Consider the following 23,114-nt stretch of genomic DNA (forward strand, 5'->3'; position numbering starts at 1 on the left):
CAAAATTCAATATATAACATTTATCATCATTGATCACTAAAGTTGTACTTGTAAGCTAAGTGTAACCATTACAACAAATAATATCTAACATGAAATGAAATGTTATAAAATGAAATGACATGAAAGAACTTTCAACTTTCATGAAGCATCATATTCATAATTCATTACTAATGAGTTATAATTGCCAACTTCAAACTTAAATTGTCATATATTGTTTTAAAAAATATCATAATAAATATGAAAGAGTCAATAGTTATAAAAGCTACTAGAAACTAGAAAAGAGAAGTAAATCTATTATCTATTTCTTATGCTTGGGCCTCTTGCCACCACGAGAAATGTCTAATTTTTTAGTCTTGAAATCAGGATCTTTGTCATTAATATCACCCTCTAAGCATTAAATATCCATAGGTATCTTTGTCATTACCGCTGTATCCGTAGGGATCTTTGTCATTGATATCACCCTCTAAGCATTAACATAAGATAGAAAAAGCATAGAATGTCAAGTCAAGATTTTGTTTGAGTGATGCATACATTTTTAGGAGGGTCATGATAGAGGAGTTCGACAACCAATGTCACTAACATCAAGCTACATAGAGGGATTGATGCTCTTGATTAAATACGAGTTCCATACCCTAATACATGACAAAATTCAATGGAAACATTGCAATCCCCCAATCTTGAAATCCTGAAAAACTGATAAGTCTGCTGGATTTTGAATGAAATCTAAAATTCTACTTTCTCCATATGAAATCCAATGAGGTTGGAACCACTCTCAAACATCCTGAGTCATTTCATGGTAATGTTAAAAATTTAAGTAAAAGGATGAAAATGAAGATTAAGGAGATTGTCACTACCATGAATAGCATATCAATACCAGAGCCTAGACTTGATCATTAAGCTGCCCCACTCAAAAATTATTTCTTTCTTTAAAAAAAAATTGCATTTCGAACATTACTACAAAAAAAAAATTTGCAAAAAAGGCAAAATGCTCCCGAAAAGGCAAGGAATGAAAATTTTTTTGGGGAGCGCGCTCTTGACCCGCTCCGGAGTCGCTCTCGACCGGAGCGCGGATTGGGAGCGAGATAGCTGGGGGGGGGGGATAGTTGGTGATCGATCATGATCCTCGAAGAACACTGTCAAGGATCATGATCGTTCATTAATTCCTTTGAGAAAGAATTTGAGCCTTTGAGTAAAGAATGTTGTCTACTGTAATGCAAAACTAGTTACATAATGCGAGCCACTATGAGTGAAGAACCATAGAGCATTGTAATGATGTTACACAGTATACGATGTTGCTGCATAGGATTTGATGCCAAGGAAATATAGAACGATTCTATGCCACCATAAAATCAATTTGTCACAAAGAGAGATCAAGGTGCCACTGAGCGATATCAATATATATATATATATATATATATATTTGAAAAAGCCTTTGTAATATATGCGAGTCAACTGAGTGTGCGAGTCACTAAATTTGTGCCACGGAGTATATTATCAAGCTATTGTAATTGTGTTGTGGAGACCAAGCCACAAAATGTCAGCCTGAACGTCGTACAGACCAATGTTTATAATTCATCGTTGACTATTGTGTGCCACTGTTGACAATTATGTGTTATGCAAATGTTGTAGGAGCCATCTAGAGTATATATATCAATGTTGCGTGACTCGTACTCATATAAGACTCGTCAAAATGCAAAAAACCTTAAAATATGGTAAATTTTAAGCACAAAAAAGAAACTAAGGACAATTCCAGTCCTTATAAAAGCCACAATATATGCAATAATTCATTACATCGTCTCATATCTATAAAAGTACAACATCACATATTTGATTTTTGTAAGCAAAACATTTAGATACTAAATAAGAAAAGGAATCATGATTCCATAATTAAAATAAAAAATGTCAGCAAGTTCAAAATTCAAATAGATATGTCATAAAATAATAAATGATTGTCTCATAACAATCTTGAGTCTCATCACTCATGGACGACCATGCCTACAATAAGTCCTCATGGAGCTAATGCTAACATCAGAAGGCTGAAGCAATTGTGAGGCAGGTGTATTTCCATTAGAGATGACAAACTAGAGAGATCCCTAGTCTTTCATCAAGCCAACTCAGATCAAGGGCCTCCTCCTCCACAACCCAATCAGACTCTAAGTCAATAATATCCAATAAAATTGGATTTGTATCCTTTGGTTGCACTTTTTTTGCAAGCCCTCCTCAGCTTGCAGGGCCCTGTGGCTGAGTTTCTGAGCCACACAACAACCTTGTGTGGTTGACAAACTCAGACACGGGGCCCTGTAGGCTGAGGAGGAAGTCTTCCTCGACCAAAAAAAATTGCAAATTTAAAAAATTGAAAACCCAAAAAAATTAGATTGAATACAAAAAAAAATAAATTACATGGAAAACATTCAAACAAGGTTCATGAAGCCTACCTGAAGCTGGGTCTGATCTAATGAAGCCTCCTTTAGCCTCCTCCAAGAGCTCTTTCACTGTGCAATACCACTGTATTGTGATGCATAACAAAGAACCCTCTAGCCATTGTAATGTGTTATTGTAACGATAATATCACAATGCGATGAAAATGTGGGATGCCTAAGCCTTGGACATATATAATTCTTAGATAAGGCGATTTCTAGTTATGAGCCACCGAAATTGTCATTGAGCCACTATTGAAGACTGAGCCATTAGCGATCCGTATAGTGCAAATATATTTAGTCCACAGTGCTACAAATAAAAATGAGATGCGAGTAAATGAATGTCACTGTATAGAGAAATGCAATGTTATTCATTCCGGGCCACTCCACCAAGCGAATCATAACAAGCCACTGTATGGTTAGTACGATCATTGTGTATAAAGAGCCAATGAATATCATTGCGATGAGAACCACAATCATATGTATCAATGATGCGAGCTATGCGAGTCATACAAAATTATACGCGAGCCACAAATACAACAATGTCATGCCACTCTGTAATGAACGAGCCACAAAATATATACTTCGAGCCTCTTTCCACAGAGATAGTGTGATGCAAGCCAATGATAAATGTTACATCCATCAATGTGAGTTTTTTTGATTGAGCGAACCACCCATAAAAAGTATATGGTTCTGCCACAGAGAGATCCTTCAAGGATGCATCGAACTTCAAACCAAATGCCAACAGATTATGATCTTCAGGCCTTCAACTTCAAACCTCGCTTTGTTTCCATGTTGGAAAATCGGGAGGCTTGTGATTTAGTGTGACTTTCCTTTCTTTGATAATTGTTTGAATTCTGTTGGCTTTCTTTTAATCTTTATTAAGTTCGTTTCATCAAACAATTATCAAAACATAAACATGAAGATCACAGAAAACAAAAGAACACAAGATATAGGCTCCAAGCCAGGGCAAAACCCCTCCAAGGGGAAAACCCCTCCAAGGGGAAAACCCAAAAAATTTCTCTACTTATAGAATCAAATCAAAGTGAGATATCCAAGATCGATGACCACAAAAAATTGTATCCCTTTAGATGCCAAGTCAAACCCTCGTTGTTCACAGCAAATCCATCAGCAAGAGACCAACAACAAATTTTCCGACAAGAGATGTAATAGGGCAGATCTTCCACAAATCAAACTGCAGGAGACATTCTTCGTCAACTTTAGATTTCAGCCTTCCTCCTCTTCTGCGATTTTCAGATCAGATTAAGCGAATTGTGTGTGTCCAAATGAGCTCAAATCATCCTATATTTATATTGTCTAAAGGGATGTGAATCTACATGTGCTTTGGGTCTGGGCCAACTTGACAGGTAGGTTGAGTTGGCATCTAGAGGGGCTTTTGACCCAAATTACATATTAAAAAATTCTTTTCCGTTTTTCTTACAATAGATCCAAATAAGACTTTGACTCTTTGACTCAAGAAAACCTAGAAGCATGAAGAACATGCTTATCTAATAAAATAATAATAATAAAAAGTCATTTTCTTCTTTTTCTTTTTGCATAAAGTATACATTGATATAGGTAAAAATACCATTATGAAGACTGAACCTAGTTACATTTTTTAACAGTGGAGACCCAAGGGACCATCCCCCCTCAAAGATCTCAACAAAATTAAGAAAGAAGATCCCTTATCAATAGGCAAATTGGATCGACTAGGTTGTAGCGATGGGTGACCCCTTTTGTACAACTTAAAGGGTGGTCCACATTTTCCTCTAGTTCTTCTGGACATTTTCGATCTTGATTTTTCTCCATTCAATGTCGAATTTTAAGAGAGATGGATCTAGTGGACCATGATATACTTGTACTATTCAATTGTACCCCAGTTCATGGATCCATCCCCTCTTACATGTCTCCCTCTTGGTATGATTGCTTTTGCTTGAAGTTGAGGGTTTTTCATGCTTTAGCATAGATTTCATACTTTAATTTCTATATCTCATCTTTTATAAGATCTATTTTGGTGCTTCTGCTTTGTAATGATGTCATTGTACTTAACAGTGTCAATGACCTGCTTTTGTGGTCATTTGTTGGACACTAATAAAGTTATCTTATCTTATCTTGTCTTGGAGTTGCTAGAGTTTCTTGGTGTTGATAAATCTAGGGGCATCAGTATAGATGATTTCTCTAACTTATGATAACTGCTTGTGAGTACTTTATTGCTTTTCTTGATTAGGTTCTCATTTAGCTTGATTATTATTGAGGTCTCTTCATCAACCAGTTATCAAAACATGAAGAACAATGAGACAATGGACACAAGATGTACGCTATCAGCCAGGGCCAAAACCTCTCCAAACTTGAGAGGAAAGCCCACTGAATTCTTCTTCTTATAGAATCTTCAATTAGTGAATTCCAAGACCAAGACCCTTGACCTAAGAACCTCTCCAAGACCAAGTCAGAAGGCTTCCTTGAATCATCTCTTCTTCCTCTTGAAGTCAAACACTAGTCAAACGGACTTTTGCACTTTTGATTTCGACTTCTCTAGAATTTTAGCCTCTTGTTACAGACTTGTAATTTTTGGCCTACTTGCAACTGTCAAGATGTCACACGTGTGAGGTTGATTGGGAAGATTTATGTGGCTCTTCTCCTTCACTATGCTTGCACACTTCTCTTGGTGATTTTGGCTAGTAGTGATGTTCTTTTCTTGACCTTTTTCTCGGTTCCTTAGAGAACTGACGTAACTGTACTGCAGAATCCCTAACTGCAATCACACGTGTGGGAGGAGAGACCCAAAAACAACACAAAATCCTTTGATCTTCTTCTCCTTGTCTTCGTTGCTTAAGAGGCTATCTTCCTTCCTTTCTCGCACTTCTTTCTTCTTCGTGGATGCTTGATGGATGATTCTCCAAGTGAGGCCGAGTCCTCCTTTATATAGTGATCTCTCCATGCAAATGAGCCGACTTGACATCTTCCTTAGGTCGACTTGTCCTTTTGATAAATCAATTTTCTTCTTTTTAGGATTGAATTGATTGTGCACTTGTGACAAGGTTCTGGAGTGTCTTTTGACTCTTATAATGACTCAAATAAATATGTAACATGCCTAAGAAGGGTCTCTCATACATGAAAAAGACTCTTTTGACTTGTAGACCACATGACAAGCCCTAGAAGCTCTCAATGGGAGCTTTATCTACAAAAATAAAATTCCTTGAGCATGAAACCCATGTCTCAAGCATAACAAAAATAATTTTATTTTTCTTCTTTACATCAATTACATAAAATTATGATTACATATGTCATTATGAAGACTGAACCTAGTTACATATTTCAACACTTGGAGCATCTTGAACCATAGTTGCGGGGGAGCGCCCCCCCCCGAACCCGCTCCCGAATCGCGCTCCGGGCCGGAGCGGCTCTGGAGCGAGCTCCCAAAATCGCTCCCGGATGGGAGCGATCCGGGAGCGATTTTCGGGAGCGTGCTCCCTAAAAAAAATTTACGCTCCTTGCCCTGTTCGAGAGCGTTTCGGGGAGCGATCGCTCCGTCGCTCCCGGAGCGATTTTCAACGCCCGGGAGTGATCGCTCCGTCGCTCCCGGAGCGATTTTCAACGCCCGGGAGCGATCGCTCCGTCGCTCCCGGAGCGATTTTCAACGCCCGGGAGCGATCGGGGAGCGTTCGCTCCTCGATCGCTCCCGGGCGTAAAAAATCGCTCTGGGAGCGTTTCGACGGGCACCGGGAGCGATCCGGCGGAAAAAATTTCCGCGGACGCCAAAAAAATCATTTTTTTTTTTTTTTTTTTTTGGTTTTAAAAGCCCAATGGGCCTAAAAAAATTTCATTGTGACTTCATTGAGCAAGAGTTTGGAGCAAGAGCAAGAGCAAAGGAGCGAGGAGCAAGTGCTGAGGAGTGAGGAGCAAGTGCCAAGGAGCGAGGAGAAAGCCTGCGGAGGTAAGTAACTTAGTAATTTAGTTAGTTTAGTTAGTTAGGTAGTGATTTAGTTAATTTAATTTAGTTTATTGAGTTTAAAAATCATAAATTTAAATTAAATTAATAAATTAAATTAATTAATCCCAATAAATTAAATTAATTTGCAGATTCAAGAATCAAAACCCTACAAACATCAAACACCATGGACCTGGCTATATTTCTTGGCATTTTCCTCTTCCTGGTCCCTTTTATGGTTATTATGGTGCTGGAGAGTAGGAAACGGAGGGGCCAAACTGAAGAGGGGGATGAAGAAGCTGGAGAAAGTCAAATTGGTGAAAACCCCGGTGAGGAGGAGCTGGAGGAGGGTGAACATGACCCTCAAAAAACTAAACAAGACCAAACTCCATTGTGGAAATATGTTAACAGGGCTGAAACAGGGAGAGGGGGTGGAACCACTAAATTTCATTGCCCCCATTGCAACACTGATTACACAGGTTCATACACTCGTGCTAGAAGACACCTGTGCGGGAAAAGGTCATGGGATGGAGACAAACAAATAGGAATCAAAACTTGTACAGCGGTGTCAGTGGCGGATAGAGCCAAATACATAAGGGAAGAGGAGGAAGCCCAACACAGATCAAAAAAATCAAGGGGTTTCTTTGAACCAAGCTCACAATCACAAAGAACTCCTTCAGCATCCTCCCAAGGCAGTGGATATGGAGGCATAGGGTCATCATCTTTAAGGCGTAGAACCATATCAGATTTCCTTGATGAGGGGTGTAGGAATGATGTGGATTCAAAGGTTTGCAGGTTTCTCTATGCATGTGGGATACCATTCAATGTTCTTCGCTCACCTTATTGGCACAAAATGGTTTCTGCCATAAATGATGCCCTAAAGGATACAAGAGCCCTGGGTATGACAAGGCAAGAACCGTTGGCCTTGATCATGAAAAAGCAAAAATATCACATTCTTTGAATAGAATGACAAGTTCTTGGACTGACCATGGGGTGTCCATTGTATCTGATGGATGGACAAATCTAAAAGGCAAGCCATTGATAAGTGTTCTTGCTGTGTCTGTTAGTGGTCCCATCTTTCTAGCTGCACATGATTACTCAGACAAGTTCAAGACCGCCATCAACATTGCAGAAGCATTACTTGAAACAATTGAGCGTATTGGCCCATACAATGTCATCCAAGTCATCACTGATAATGCTCCTAATTGTAAGGCAGCGAGAGCAATTATTGAGGATAAATACCCCAACATATTTTGGTCTGGATGTTTGGTTCACACATTGAACCTTCTGTTGCATGATATTGTCAAGAACAAAAATGAACAATACCAATGGATTGGTGATTTGTACAAGAAAGGCAAACAAATGATAAAATTTATTACAAATCATAGCAATACCCATGGCCTTTTCCGCAGTCACTCGAGATTGGAGTTGTTGAAGATTGCGAAGACTAGATTTGGTAGCTATTACCTCACCTTCAGGCGCCTTTTGAAGGTAAGAGAGGCATTAGCTAGCATGGTATCAAGTCCACATTGGCAGGTATTAAAGGAAAGGGCTACAAATGTAGCTGACATGGCAGGTTTTGAAATGGTGGAGGAGGCCGCTCTTGATGGGTAGTTTTGGACAACTGTGAGGCAGGTATTGGATTTCACCAAGCCAATTTATCACATGATTCGGTTTGCAGATACAGACAAACCAATGATTGGCGAGGTGTATGAGCAAATGGATACCATGTTGGGGGAAATAAAAGACATTGTTCATAATAGAGATCCCAACTTGTACAAACTGATTCATGATTGTGTGTGTGAACGGTGGAATAGGCTTAATCTTCCACTACATTGCTTGGCGTATATCCTTACGCCAAAATACTACTCTATATCTTGGTTGGGCCAACCTGCAGAAGGGGGTGGGGTTAGGACCAAACCCCTTTTAGATCCAGAGGTAACTAAAGGATATTTGGAAGCATTAGAAAAGTTTGTACCTGACAGGGAGGAATGTGCAGCTGTGCGCCTTGAAATAGGCAGATACTTCAGTGGCACTGGTTTGTATGGTAACTTCCATGCAATGGACGACAAAGATAGATTTGATACTCTCACATGGTGGGAAACATATGGCGGGCATGGACTTTTGCCAAAATTGGCAAAAAAAGTTCTTTCACAGGTTGTAAATACTTCTTCTACAGAGAGGTGTTGGAGCACATACAGTTACATACATAATGTGAAAAGAAACAGACTCAATGAAAACTGAGCAGAAAGCTTGGTTTATGTGCACTACAACTTGAGGTTGTTGAGTCATTACTGTGATCGGGCTTATGAAGATCCCACATATAAAATTTGGGACAATCACCCAGAGGATGACAATTTGGAGGATGGCATTGTACATATTGAAGAACTGGAAGAGGAATTTGTAAGGGATGAAGATGAAGCAGCTGCAGCAGCCATGCCACCTCCACCTCCACCTCCACCATCCAGTAGCAGTGCTCGAGGTCTGAGTCTTGTTCCTTTGCTGTCGCCACCTCCATCTACACCCTCACGTGGAGGTTCTAGTTCTGGTCGTCGGTCTGTGCGGGAGACTCCTAGAAGACCACCACGACCTGCTTATACTCCTGGAGACTCTCGTGGCGAGGGCCACATGTAGATTCTGATTTACAGTTTACTTGTCTTTTTTAGTTTCTAGTAGACTTTAGGTTTCATAACTATTGAGTTTTGAGTCCTTGACTCTTGACTCTTGACTCTTGACTCTTTCATATCATAATGATATTTTTTGTAAACAATATATCACTGTGACAATGAAAATTTGAAGTTTGAAGTTGGGCCTTGGCAATTATAACTCATTGGTAATGATGTGAATTATGAATATGATGCTTCGTGAAAGACTAAAGTTGTTTCATTTCATTTCATTATTCATGTTTCATTTTATAAATTTATAACATTTCATATCATGTTAACAGTTAGAGGTTAGGATTTAGAAATATCTTAGATGATCAATGATGATAAATGTTATTGAATTTTCAATTTTGAAAGCTTGAAGTTGAAACTTTAAGATTGAATTTGATGAATCATGATTCATGAGACTCAATATGTTGCAGTTGTAATATGTATTTTACTAACTTGTGGACAAGGTTGATGACGATTATAATTTCTAGATGATTGATGTGATATGGTTCAATGATCAATCTATGTTTTTTTATGTTTTTTATGTCTAATTCATCATTCTACATGTTTTTGTTGACATATATGTATCAAAAATTAAAAAATAAAAAATATATATATATATTTTTAAAAAATCGCTCCCGGATTCGCTCCCAAATCGGGAGCTTCTGAAAATGGTCACTCCCGCTCCCGTTTTCGCTCCCACTCCCCGCTCCCGCTCCTGCTCCCAAGCAACATGGTCTTGAACACTAGGGTTGGGGTCTCATCCCTTTGACACTTGGAGGTTAGGGTTTTGAGACGAAACACTAGGTTGTACCTTTTGAAGGACATCCTCATGTGATGATACCTTATCAGAGCTCCTTGGTGTTAGCTAGAGTTTTCATTGTTTCGCTAGATAGGGTCTTGGATGGCTAGAGGATTGTACTAGCCTTGGGACCAGTGTTTTTAAAACTGGAACTGGTGATTGGACCCGTCCACCTAATGAGCTGGTTCACTGACCGGAACCGGTCTAACCGGGACTGGTTTGGTCTAAACGAACCGGTTTTAGAAAAATACATTAAATAATTAATTTTTAATGAAAAAAACTATTTTAAAGATTTAAAACCATGATTCCAAGCCAATAGAGACAAAATATGCAAAGATTGCTCATTTATATACCATGTAAAGGTGAATATATCAAAATGGCACCAAGATCAATACATATCATCGACAAAATACATAAGCAATGAAGCTCTAAATGGCCTCTAGAGTGCAAAAACAAAGCCTACAAACTATGGGGCCAGTGGCCTACTACAAGACTCAAGTCTACATATATGATAATACTATAATAGTGATCAACATTATCACTTGAAAGTTCTCATGAGTCATCATGATCAAACTCTGTTGGTTGAGTCTCGACTCCCAAACTTTGCAGTCACAAACTTCTCTATTGGTTCAGTGACTTGAGTCTCAAACTTCTGAAGGTATTCTGCCCTAGGATGCCCTATTATTTGGTGCTCCACATGGCTTTACATGGCCTCCTATCCCAGCCAAGTGTTGCTTGAACCTGTTAATACCCTCTCCTTGAATGGATTTTTGGCAATATTTGCAGATCATTTTGCCATCAATCATATCACAATGAGCCCATGTAGTATCTCTGGCTTTTGGAGGCATGATGACTACTACTTAGCTTAAACTCTGCTGTTCCACTACTCCAGCAAAAACTCAACACTCTCCAAGCTCCCAAGCAAACTCACAAACACTCCAAATGAGATGTGTGAGACAAATGAGAGGGAGAGGGGCCTCTTAAAGGCTTGGAGAGGGTGTTTTTGGAGGGAAAGCACCCTTAGTTTCCCTCCAAAACCCCTAAAACACAGTCAAAAAGTCGCTTTTTCAGTTGACGGTGGGCGTGCCTCCTAACCGGCCGGTTTAGGACGGAACCGGCCGGTTTGATACAAACTGGCTGGTTCCGTCCTAAACCGGCCGGTTAGGACCATTTTTTTGCAAAAAAAGGAGAAATGCCCCCCTGACTGGGTTTTTTGGCCGGTTTCGACCGGTGGGCCTGTTAACCGGCCGGTTAGACCGGTAACCGGTTAGCAAGGCCGGTTTTGAAAACTATGCTTGGGACAAGGCTACGGGATGTACATGAACTTCATTGTCATGCATATATATGAGGTTTTTAGTTGTCCAATACTTATGTAATTTTATATTGAATTATCAGCCATCTAATTTTTCATGGTTTTGTAATTTCTAACACTTTTATGTCTTGCTGATTCCACAGAAGTGAAGGCTGCAATTTTTGAAATTTTAAGTGATTTATTTAATTTTAACCTATATACTAAAGAAGATAGGGAAGAGTTATCGTTGTATTTTGTAGCTGTCATCAATTGTCTTCAGATCTGTTTTATGCATGATAAGGTTTACCTAAAAGGTTGAAACTTTTATTGGCACACATTGGTATCTTTTGTCTTGAATTGCCTAGTGGAATGGGGTTGTTAATACTCAAGAGGTGAAATGCTGTCCCTTGTTGCTGCTGTTTTATTTATATTTCATAGCAGTCTTAAGGCTGAAAATTCATAGAGTTAAGATCAGGGAAATCTCTAGGAAAGAGGTGAAATTTTTGAATTACCCAATTTGTGAAATTTCTATGTAATGTACCTCTATGCCTTTTCATGAATAGTTCCACCATCTGCTAAGAACACTCAGAACTCAACATTGTTGCAGGAGATGATCACATGATTCTTCATTTTCATGGAAAAATCATATTGAGATGGACCACACAGTACTCGCTAATTATATCCTTCTATGATTAAGAGTTCTAACAGTGTTTGTGAAATTTTTAATGGAATAAATAATTTTTTTAATATTTAAGACACATGGATAAATATAGAAGGTCAAGTTCACTTTTTAAAGCAAAAAACTTATCTTAGTGAATCTTTTTGATCTTTGTTCCTGTTTGGAGTTTGTCAAACGAACAAGATATTGAAGTTGAACCAAGATAGATGCACATTTTTTAGGGTTTACTGAATTTAATTTCTCTCAGCTTTTTTTCTCATGTCTAAGCAAATTTCGATGAACTTTTGTTAAAAATATAGGTGAAATATCCACAAGATTTTTGATTGTGTTTTTTGTATTTATATGAATTGTGAATCTGATGTTAAATTAGTAAATTACAGTCCTTGGACATATTAAATATATCCATGTAGATCATATATAATCTAGTTATTTGGACTTTTGCAAATTTAGTTTAAGAAACATCTTCTGAGTAATTTGTGCCTCCTTTTCATCATCTTCCTAACAACTGTTTGTTGTTTTTTAAAACTGGATCACATTCATTTTGGCGTCTCCTTTGACTGCTTGCTTTTATTCCCATTTATTGTGTATTGCATCCTTTTTACAGCTCTTATATTTGTAAATTATTCTGTTTCATGAAATAAGTCTGTTTTTGTTGTTCATAGTGTTACAAGATTGTAGAATGCATGTTTCTGTTACAGGAAAGGAAGAGCATTCGGCCAACATTTTCTGCTGAGGGTATTTATGGGGGAGCCTTGTTAGCTGTACGGTCAAATGATTTTGTTTGCTTCTATGACTGGGCTGAATGCCGTGTAATTCGGCGAATAGATGTTAAAGTGAAAGTAAGTGTATTTATTCAATAAATACCATTGCACTCCATTTCTTTTTGAGTTCTGTTTGGCTGAATGCTTTTGAAATAATTTAACAAATCAGAAAATATATCTAACAACATGTTGATTGCTATCTCTACTTCATGTTTCAGAATATCTACTGGGCAGACAGTGGTGATCTTGTTGCGCTCAGAAGTGACAACTCATTCTATATTTTGAAATACAATGTAAGAACCTAGACTGAGTTTTCTTGTTTATGTTGCTGCCCCCTGGTTTTTGTTGTTTACGGTGGATTGGTCTCTGCTGGAGGATAACTTGGATTTAATTTTGCTAATTGGTTCCACAAACATTATTATCATGTGTCAGGGATCTCTTCCGTTCATCTTTTTTGCAAATTTGCTTAAAAAATAATGAATTATTCTTTTGGCAGAGGGAGGCTGTTTCTGCATATCTGGAGAGTGGTCAACCGATTGATGAGCAGGGAGTGGAGGATGCATTTGAACTGTTGTATGAGATAAGTGAACGAATTCGTACAGGCCTATGGGTCGGGGATTGTTTTATTTACAATAACTCAGCCTGGCGCCTCAACTACTGTGTTGGTGGCGAGGTATCAGCAAATTTTTATCTTATTGATATTGCTATGTTATTTCATTATAACTATTTTTCCTTCATTGGTTGAAACTCATTGTTTCTACATATATCAGGATTGATTGCATGTGGTTTTGTTACAATTTTGAATCATTTGATATTTGAACATTCTTTTTCTTGTTGAACATGAGTTGTTTGCTGCATGAAATGATTTCAGGTAACTACCATGTGTCATTTGGATCGACCAATGTATCTGTTAGGCTATCTATCCAGCCAGAGTCGAGTGTACCTAATTGACAAAGAATTCAAGTAAGCATGCCTTCAATGGTGAAATGCATTTAACTTGTTGGCAAGGAATTTGAGTGAGTATAGCTTTAAAGCGTATTTTTTCAGGCAATTTATTCCTTAATGTTGTGAAGATGAAAAGTAATATTTCATGTCTTATTATTTTGTGCAGCGTGATGAGCTATACATTATTGCTTAGCTTAATAGAGTACAAGACTCTTGTTATGCGTGGAGATTTGGAGAGGGCAAATGATATTTTGCCCACAATTCCAAGGGAGCATCTTAACAGGTAGACTATAAATTTTGCAATGAAGAAAATCTCCTTTATGATGGGTTTTTTTTTTTTTTAAACTGTTCATTGTTAGGGCTTCAGATTTCATGTTTATATGGGGCTCTTTGCACTTGATCCATGGGAAATTTTGTCTATGTTGTAAATTTATATTGAAAATTTCTGACTTGCACCATGAATTTTGTACAAGTGTGGCTCGTTTTCTTGAGTCTCGGGGAATGCTGGAGGAAGCTCTTGAAGTGGCTACTGATCCTGATTACAAATTTGACTTAGCTGTGCAACTTGGAAGACTTGAAGTTGCACAGGTTAGTTTCTGTTATCACTTTGTCTATTGTTTAGAGTCTAGACATTTCGAGCATATGAGGTCTCATTGCGCGTGTGAACAGATAGTAGTAAATTTGGATAAGAGCTCTGGGGTAATGATTATACTGGTGATTTATCCATATATTCCTTTGTTTCAATATATGTCCTTTGCATTAATGATTTTTAAGGAACTATCTCCTTCGGCAAGTCTTGACGCTTCTTTTTCTAAGACATGGTCATACATCCCTTGTTTGTTTTTTGTCTGCAAAGTTGATATGCATTGTGCCAGTGAACACAATGACATTGCCAAAGCAAATGCATTTTTCCTGTCATCTAGTGGAGGAAACCAGGCACACAATTGTTTATTTCTTATTTATTTACTGAGCACCTTTACCCAATTAGTTGCTGTTCTCTTATAATTTCTATGATATGCAGGAAATAGCAATAGAATCTCAAAGCGAATCAAAATGGAAGCAATTGGGGGAGCTTGCCATGTCCTTTGGAAAGGTATTTTCTAGATTTTATTATATTTTTTTTTTACGGTGTCTCTCTTATGAGGATTATGTGTTAGCTTTCACACAAGTATGTGTAAGAGTGGTTTATGATTTATTTGTCTTCTTGTGTGTGGGCTATAGTGTGAGTTGAAACTTCCATTATAGGCATGTATCAAACATGGTTTCCAGCCAAGCTGGAGGCTACAGCTAACAAATTAAGCCTAGATAATGTATCTTAAATGATCTCTCCCTTTACCAAATTTGGAGGCCATGCTGGGTGGCATTCAATGTTATACATACATATATATAAAAACAGAGAGAGAACCAGTGTTGAAAAAATTGGCATCGGCAAAAAATCGGCGAAGGTCCATGAAACATCTTCTCAGAAACATTGGCGAAAAAATTGGCAAAATTCAGCGAAGCGTGACAAACATTAAAAAATACAAAATATATTCATTTTTTCGAAATCTGAAAAATTGGCAAAAATCAGAAAATATTGCCAAAGGAAAAAATCATGATTTTTTTGGGCCAAAAAAATCGTGGTTTTTTGGCAATGTCAGTGATGTTATCAACAATATCAAGAGAGGAAAGCAACATAAATTAGGAATTGACACTCCCAAAACTCTTTTACTTCGAGGAATTAGAGATGAATGGATTGATCTCTTGAATTTAATGGGTAAAGAAGATGTAGCACAACTTACTTTTCAAGAAGTTTGTGAATTATGAAAGCATATATTACGAGGAAGAGCTAAATATGGTAAGGGGCCTCGAGATCCAACAATGACTAGAGTAAGTAAATCAACATTTGGTCCGGTAAGTAGAGCTGAACTTGGCCACTCGTTAGAAAAATTTAAAATTGATATTCTTTAAAATTTAAGTGAAATATTGCTATGTTAAAAATTCAAAACAAACAAAAGACAAAAAATGTAATATTATCAATATTTTGTCCTTGATGTACAAAAACATCCTTTGAAAGAGTGTCCTTTAGGTAACATTGAAATTTGTGTCATTTGTGCAAAAAAGCATGCGATAGAGGATTGCCCATCCCTACCTGGACTTAAAGCAATCTATCAAGAGGATAATGGAGCAAATGAAAGCCTTGGAACAACTTTGTTTTGTAGCACCAAGAAGACCTTGGCAAGCTCGACAACCAGATTTGCCTTGGAACAACTTTGTTTTGTAGCACCAAGAAGACCTTGGCAAGCTCGACAACCAGGTACTATTCAAGATCCTACTTAACAATTTCATGCTTATCAACAATATCCATAGAGTAGTTGGAATACACCCTTACCTTGGCAACCATGGCCACCTCAAATCCAAAATCAACCTTGGAAACAAGGTTGGTGAGGGGCATATGTGGGAATGCCAAATAATCCTCAGTATATCCAACAATATTATCCAACATTTCCTCAATATCCTCAATATCAACCTCAACAATCATATCAACCTCCTCCACAATTAAGTCCACAACCACAATTGACTTCTAGCCAACCTCTTTAGTTAGCATCAACACAAGTTTCACAGAGGCTTGCTTAGTTACCAGTACAACTGTTAATTTTATGGTATGTTCTATTCTTAGAGCAGTTTACTTATATTTCTTATTATTATCCACAAATTAGCAATCACATGTACATAAGTAAAGTGCAGATAGAACATTAAACGATCAACAGAAAACAAGCCAAGACAAGAGATGCAAGATGTGGCGGCTAGCCAGGGACAAACCCCAATTTGGGGAAACCCTTTGATTAAATCTTCTTTATCTTCAATAATTTAGCAGAGAGAAATAGTACATAAATCTGATTTACATCGATAGCAGCAAACCCTAGATCAGTAGCATCAACATCATTGGCATCAGCGGCATCAATATCATCGGCATTAGCGGGCATCATCATCATTGGCATCACCGGCATCATCGGCATCATCATCATCATCGGCTTCACCGGCATCATCGGCTTCACCAGCATCATCGGCATCACCGGCATCATCGGCTTCAACTTAGGATCTCTTCTCCTACTAAAACCCAAAGACAAGTAGAGAGAGGAAGAGATCCAAGTGTGTGTAGAAACGAATTGAAGTCCTCTTCTATTTATACTAAAACGTAGAGGTTGAATAGACATGACGTTTGGGCTTCTTGAGCCTACATAAGTTGTAGGTCAGCTTGATAATAATTCCATAATCAAAATAAATTCATATCTCCATGAATACTTATCGGAATCGGATGATCTTTAGATCAATCCTACACCTCTCGACGAGAGGAATCTAATAAAAATATTATCAGCCATGAATAAGATGACCCACATGAAGTTTGACCCTAGTTGCCAATTTTAACACTCCCTCTCAACTAGGGAGAACTTCATCTGCAATCTGTCTGTCAGTCGCTACTATTCATCCATTAAATGCACTGCCTTGTACAACATGACCCTTGCCCTACAACATGACCCTTGCCCTACTCTGCTCTATTCTGCCTGTTCTGCTTTGTCTTGTTCTGCCCTGTATCGATCTATACTGCTCTGCTCTGCTTTGTTCTGTTCTGCTCTGCTTTTGTCCGAATTATGAAGAAGAAGAAATGATCGAGGATGTATCATACTGACTCAAAGTCAGTCTCAGAGTATGTACCACTGGTCCCAGACCAGTCTCAACCAACCTGAAGTCAGCGTCATAGTGAGTACAACTCCTACCACTGGTCCCAGACTAGTATTATCCTCCACTAACTCAAAGTCAGTCTCAAAGTGCGTACCACTGGTCCCAGACCAGTCTCAATCGACCCGAAGTTAGCGTCATAGTAGGTAGCACTCCTACCACTAGTCCCAGACTAGTATCGTAGTCATAGAGAATGTACCACTGGTCCCAGATCAGTCTCAGCTGACTCGAAGTCAGCGTCATAGTGGGTACAACTCCTACCACTGGTCCCAGACTAGTATCACAGTCTCAAAGAGTGTACCACTGGTCCCAGACCAGTCTCAACCGACCCGAAGTCAGCGTCATAGTATGTACCACTCTCACTGGTCCCAGACCAGTACTGCACTGACCAAAGGTCAGTCTCAGAGTATGTACCATTGGTCCCAGACCAGTCTCAACTGACCCGAAGTCAGCGTCATAGTGGGTACAACTCCTACCACTAGTCCCAGACTAGTATCGCAGTCTCAGAGAGTGTACCACTAGTCCTAGACCTGTCTCAACTGACCCAAAGTTAGTGTCATAGTATGTACCACTCTCACTGGTCCCAGACCAGTACTGCACTGACCAAAGGTCAGTCTTAGAGAGTGTGCCACTGGTCCCAGACCATTCTCAACCGATCTGGAGTCAGCGTCATAGTGGGTACAACTCCTACCACTGGTCCCAGACCAGTATCGCAGTCTCAGAGAGTGTACCACTGGTCCTAGACTAGTCTAAACCGACCCGAAGTCAGTGTTATAGTATGTACCACTCTCCTTGGTCCCAGACCAGTACTGCACTGACCAAAGGTCAGTCTCAGAGTATGTACCACTGGTCCCATACCAGTGTCAACCGACCCGAAGTCAGCGTCATAGTGGGTACAACTCCTACCACTAGTCCCAGACCAGTATCATTGATCCCAGATCAATGAAGGTCATCCTAGCATAGGGAGTACAATAGATACAACGATGCATCCATCGATACTACTATGGTCCCTATCCTCATTTCCTTGCTCATTGATCAGATGAGAGGTACTTCCCATGAGTCCCAGACTGCATGGGTAGGATGCCTTGACAGGAGAACTTAATCAATCCTGTCCTCACAGGAGAACTAATCATCCTGCTACACAATCGCCATGGAGAACACATCATCCAAGCCTCACAGGAGAACTAATCATCCTGCTACACAATCGTCATGGAGAACACATCATCTAGACCTCACAGGAGAACTAATCATCCTGCTACACAATCGTCATGGAGAACACATCATCCAGACCTCACAGGAGAACTAATCATCCTGCTACACAATCGTCATGGAGAACACATCATCCAGACCTCACAGGAGAATTAATCATCCTGCTACACAATCGTCATGGAGAACACATCATCCAGACCTCATAGGAGAATTAATCATCCTGCTACATAGGAGAGCGAATCATCCTGTCCCACAAGAGAGCGAATCATCTTGTCCCACAAGAGAGCGAATCATCTTGTTCACAGGAGAGCGAATCATCTTGTCCACAGGAGAGTGAATCGTCCTGTCCCACAAGAGAGCGAATCATTTTGTCCCACAAGAGAGCGAATCATCTTGTCCACAGGAGAGTGAATCATCCTGTCCACAGGAGAGCGAATCATCATGTCCACAAGAGAGCGAATTAACCTGTCCCACAAGAGAGCGAATCATCTTGTCCCAGTGCGCACCACTAGGGGAGGGTGAGTCACCCTATGGTCGTATGTTTCTCCAGTAAGAACCGCAAGCCCCTAGAGCTCCCAGAGCTCAATGTATGCAACATGCAGGACCCTTTTACAAGGGTCTCTCGACGACTCCAAGTCGTTCTGGAAAATCACAAATTTGATCTTTCCCTGGGGCTCTAACAAAGTGTAGCGATCTGTACATCATCTTAGTGCGATGGAGCCTCCTTGCTTATCGACTTACCATATCCCAGATAAGGCCGTATCTGATGTCTTTCTACTGGAGCAATCATTGAATATGAGATTCCTCAATAATCGAATCCGACCTCTGGTTGTCACAGAGAATCACAGTGGTATTCATCATGTGTACTCACTGAAGAGTTTCCACAACCAGGCAACTTCATACGAGGTCATACTCGTAGTTATGTATCCGGTCTCGGCGGTACTTATACCAACCGATTTCTACTTCCTGCTTATCCATGATATCGAAGCAGAATCCAAAGAGAACCAGCACTGAGAAGTGCTCTAGTGATCCTCCACACTGCCTGCCCAGTTAGCATTCGAATAATCATGCAGTTTTCATATTTTCGGCAGTGTATCTCAATCCATGAGAGATTGTGCCCCGAAGATATCTCAGAGGATTCTTGGCACCAATCCAGTGAGGCTCAACCAAATATGAGCTCACCATGCTAACTGCAAAACATATGTTTGGAGTTCACCAAGAACATCAACATGATTGAGTTTATAAAACTCAGAGGCATTTCCCAAATCTGGTCCGACATCACTACCATATAACTTCTGAAAGTTAATATCCTCGAGGTAGTCACAGGCTTGCAGTTTATCATTCCACATTCGGAATCCAACTCCCTCTTACTTCTGCAAATGAGAGGGTCTGCACTTGTCAGAAATAGGTCATCCTTATGAGGCGCCAATATGAGAGGTGTATCATCCACAACCTTCGGGTAATGGTTTGGATCAGTTTTGCTCCTAGTGAATCTCAGCTTCATCAAACAGCTATCAATCCTCTCATACTACACCCGAGGTGTTTTGATTCAAGCCATAGAGGGCTTTCTTCCACCTGCATACATGAGATTCCCGTTCATGAATCTCAAACTCCACGGGTTGTTCCAAACCTATGGACCTGCTACATGAGGGGAATGGTCCCCTTGTAAGATTTTCCTTTAGTACATCTCAGACATGTACCTTCATGCTCTTTTTGAATTGAGGCATCCTTGTCACCATCTGACTCACAGACCTCCAGTGCTGTGTCAATGGACATGGTCCCCAGTGGACTTCCTGCAACTTTATACAACCCTGAACTCAAAAACATCTCTGAAAAAACCTATTTTCAAACACGTACCTTTCCATCGATGAGTGCCACCCTGTAACCTTTGACTTCCATTGCTGAAATGGACACTAGGTTCTTCTTGCGGTCAGGTACATAAAATAGATTCTGTAAATGAATCAAGTTACCTTCATTCAATTGAGGGATAACATTCCCTACACCCTTAGATCTGAACTCCCCAATGAAGTGATCTTTAAGTAGGCCATCAAAAACTTCCGCTGCGCCATTCTGATAATATTCTTTGCTTCCACTTCACCCTCGGTGAATTTGAACCCATTGATCCTTTTGTCTTGTCCCAACTGTTGTTGGTGATTGCTCTTTCAATCTTGCTTGGGCATTGTCTTCACCTTAGCTCTGATACCTTGTTAATTTTATGGTATGTTCTATGCTTAGAGCAGTTTACTTATCTTTCTTATTATTATCCACAAATTAGCAATCACATGTACATAAGTAAAGTGCAGATAGAACATTAAACGATCAACAGAAAACAAGCCATGACAAGAGATGCAAGATGTGGCGGCTAGCCAGGGACAAACCCCAATATGGGGAAACCCTTTGATCAAATCTTCTTTTATCTTCAATAATTCAGCAGAGAGAAATAGTACATAAATTTGATTTACATCAGCAGCAACAAACCCTAGATCAGCGGCATCAGCATCAGCGACATCAGTATCATTGGCATCAGCCGACATCATCATCATCAGTATCATCGACATCAACGACATCATCATCATCAGCATCATCGGCATCATCATCATCAGCATCACCGGCATCATCGGCTACACCAGCATCATTAGCATCACTGGCATCATTGGCTTCAACTTAGGATCTCTCCTCCTACTAAAACCCAAAGACAAGTAGAGAGAGGAAGAGATCCAAGTGTGTGTAGAAATGAATTGAAGTCCTCTTCTATTTATACTAAAATGTAGAGGTTGAATAGACATGATGTTTGGGCTTCTTGAGCCTACATAAGTTGTAGGTCGGCTTGATAATAATTCCATAATCAAAATAAATTCATATCTCCATGAATACTTATCGGAATCGGATGATCTTTAGATCAATCCTACACCTCTCGATGAGAGGAATCTAATAAAAATATTATCAGCCATGAATAAGATGACCCACATGAAGTTTGGCCCTAGTTGCCAATTTTAACACTCCCTCTCAACTAGGGAGAACTTCATCTGCAATTTGTCTGTCGGTCGCTACTATTCATCCATCAAATGCACTGCCCTGTACAGCCTGACCCTTGCCCTGCTCTGCTCTATTTTGCCTGTTCTGCTTTGTCTTGTTCTGCCTTGTATTGATCTGTACTGCTCTGCTCTGCTTTGTTCTGTTCTGCTCTGCTTTTGTCCGAATTATGAAGAAGAAGAAATGATCGAGGATGTATCATACTGACTCAAAGTCAGTCTCAGAGTATGTACCACTGGTCCTAGACCAGTCTCAACCAACCCGAAGTCAGCGTCATAGTGAGTACAACTCCTACCACTGGTCCCAGACTAGTATCATCCTCCACTGACTCAAAGTTAGTCTCAGAGTGCGTACCACTGGTCCCAGACCAGTCTCAACCGACCTGAAGTCAGCGTCATAGTAGGTACCACTCCTACAACTGGTCCCAGACCAGTATCACAATCACAGAGAGTGTACCACTGGTCCCAGACTAGCCTCAACCGACCCAAAGTCAGCATCATAGTGGGTACAACTCCTACCACTGGTCCCAGACCAGTATCACAGTCTCAGAGAGTGTACCACTGGTCCCAGACCAGTCTCAACCGACCCGAAGTCAGCGTCATAGTATGTACCACTCTCACTGGTCCCAAACCCCAATAATAAAGTAGCTCAACCCGCTCACAATGCTGAGCTGTAAAATTTCCAAACCTATATTATTGCTCCCCTTGATCTTAATGTTATTCATCTTAGGTCAGGAAGAGTACTTCATAAGGATTCCTTAATAATCATCGAAGAACAAAATGAGGAAGAAATTCCTACGAAAATAGATGATACAATAATAAAACAAACATCCCCTATTCCTCTAGTAGATCAACCTTCTACATCTTCTCAAAATCCTTCTTTTCGATAGAGAATAAAGATAAATAAGAATGTATAAAAACAAATAACACCATTAGATTATGATATGTTAGATGAATTAAGGAAGAAATGTATTCAAATTCCTTTATTACAAGCAATAGAATATATTCCTATATATGCTAAAACAATAAAGGAATTTTGTATAAAAAATCCAAGAAGAGAGAGGAAAGAACCACATAAAGTACATCTCATTGGAAAATTAGCAGGTATAATGATGGGAAGAACTTGTATAGAAAAATATTTAGATCCAGGAAGTCTCATTGTAAAAATGCACATTAATAATATTGCAATTCCTAACACACTTATTGATCTAGGAGCAGCTATAAATGTAATGACAAAGAATATAATGGATGAATTACAATTGAACAATCTTCGCTATACACCAACTATTTTACAACTAGTAGATAGATCTACTATAAAACCAAAAGGTGTATTAGAAGATATTCTTGTGTCTTTGGACTCTTGGGAATACCCAGTTGATTTCATGGTTCTTACACCTAAAACCAACCTAGGAGGACATCCATTAATATTAGGAAGGCTCTGATTAGCCACGATCGATGTATTTATTAGTTGTAGGTATGGAAACATGACAATTTATAATGGAAATGCAACAAAGAAATTTACACTTTATCCTCTTGCCAAAACAATTACTAAATTAGAAAACATTGATTGGATCAATGATGAGAATGATAATGAAATAGTACAACTTGTTCTAATAGTTTCCCAAGCAATGTCTTTTAAACAAGATGTTGAAGAAGGTCAATTAACAAATTTTATAAAT

At 39.2% G+C, this 23,114-nt stretch overlaps 1 protein-coding gene across 1 annotated transcript in view; it reads left to right on the forward strand.

The window, feature by feature from the left end:
• Positions 1–23,114, forward strand: part of LOC149228577 (coatomer subunit beta'-1-like) — a 109,582-nt gene that overhangs the window by 66,355 nt on the left and 20,113 nt on the right. Inside the window, exons 4-10 of the mRNA XM_089380809.1 lie at positions 12,467–12,607; positions 12,748–12,822; positions 13,026–13,202; positions 13,401–13,492; positions 13,641–13,757; positions 13,948–14,062; positions 14,496–14,567. Coding sequence (XP_089236935.1) covers positions 12,467–12,607; positions 12,748–12,822; positions 13,026–13,202; positions 13,401–13,492; positions 13,641–13,757; positions 13,948–14,062; positions 14,496–14,567 — 789 coding nt within the window. The remainder of the gene's footprint in view (positions 1–12,466; positions 12,608–12,747; positions 12,823–13,025; positions 13,203–13,400; positions 13,493–13,640; positions 13,758–13,947; positions 14,063–14,495; positions 14,568–23,114) is intronic.

Source organism: Pinus tabuliformis, chromosome J, assembly GCF_031772625.1.
Source record: "Pinus tabuliformis cultivar Carrire ecotype Pingquan chromosome J, CPIR1, whole genome shotgun sequence".
Lineage (NCBI taxonomy): Eukaryota > Viridiplantae > Streptophyta > Pinopsida > Pinales > Pinaceae > Pinus > Pinus tabuliformis.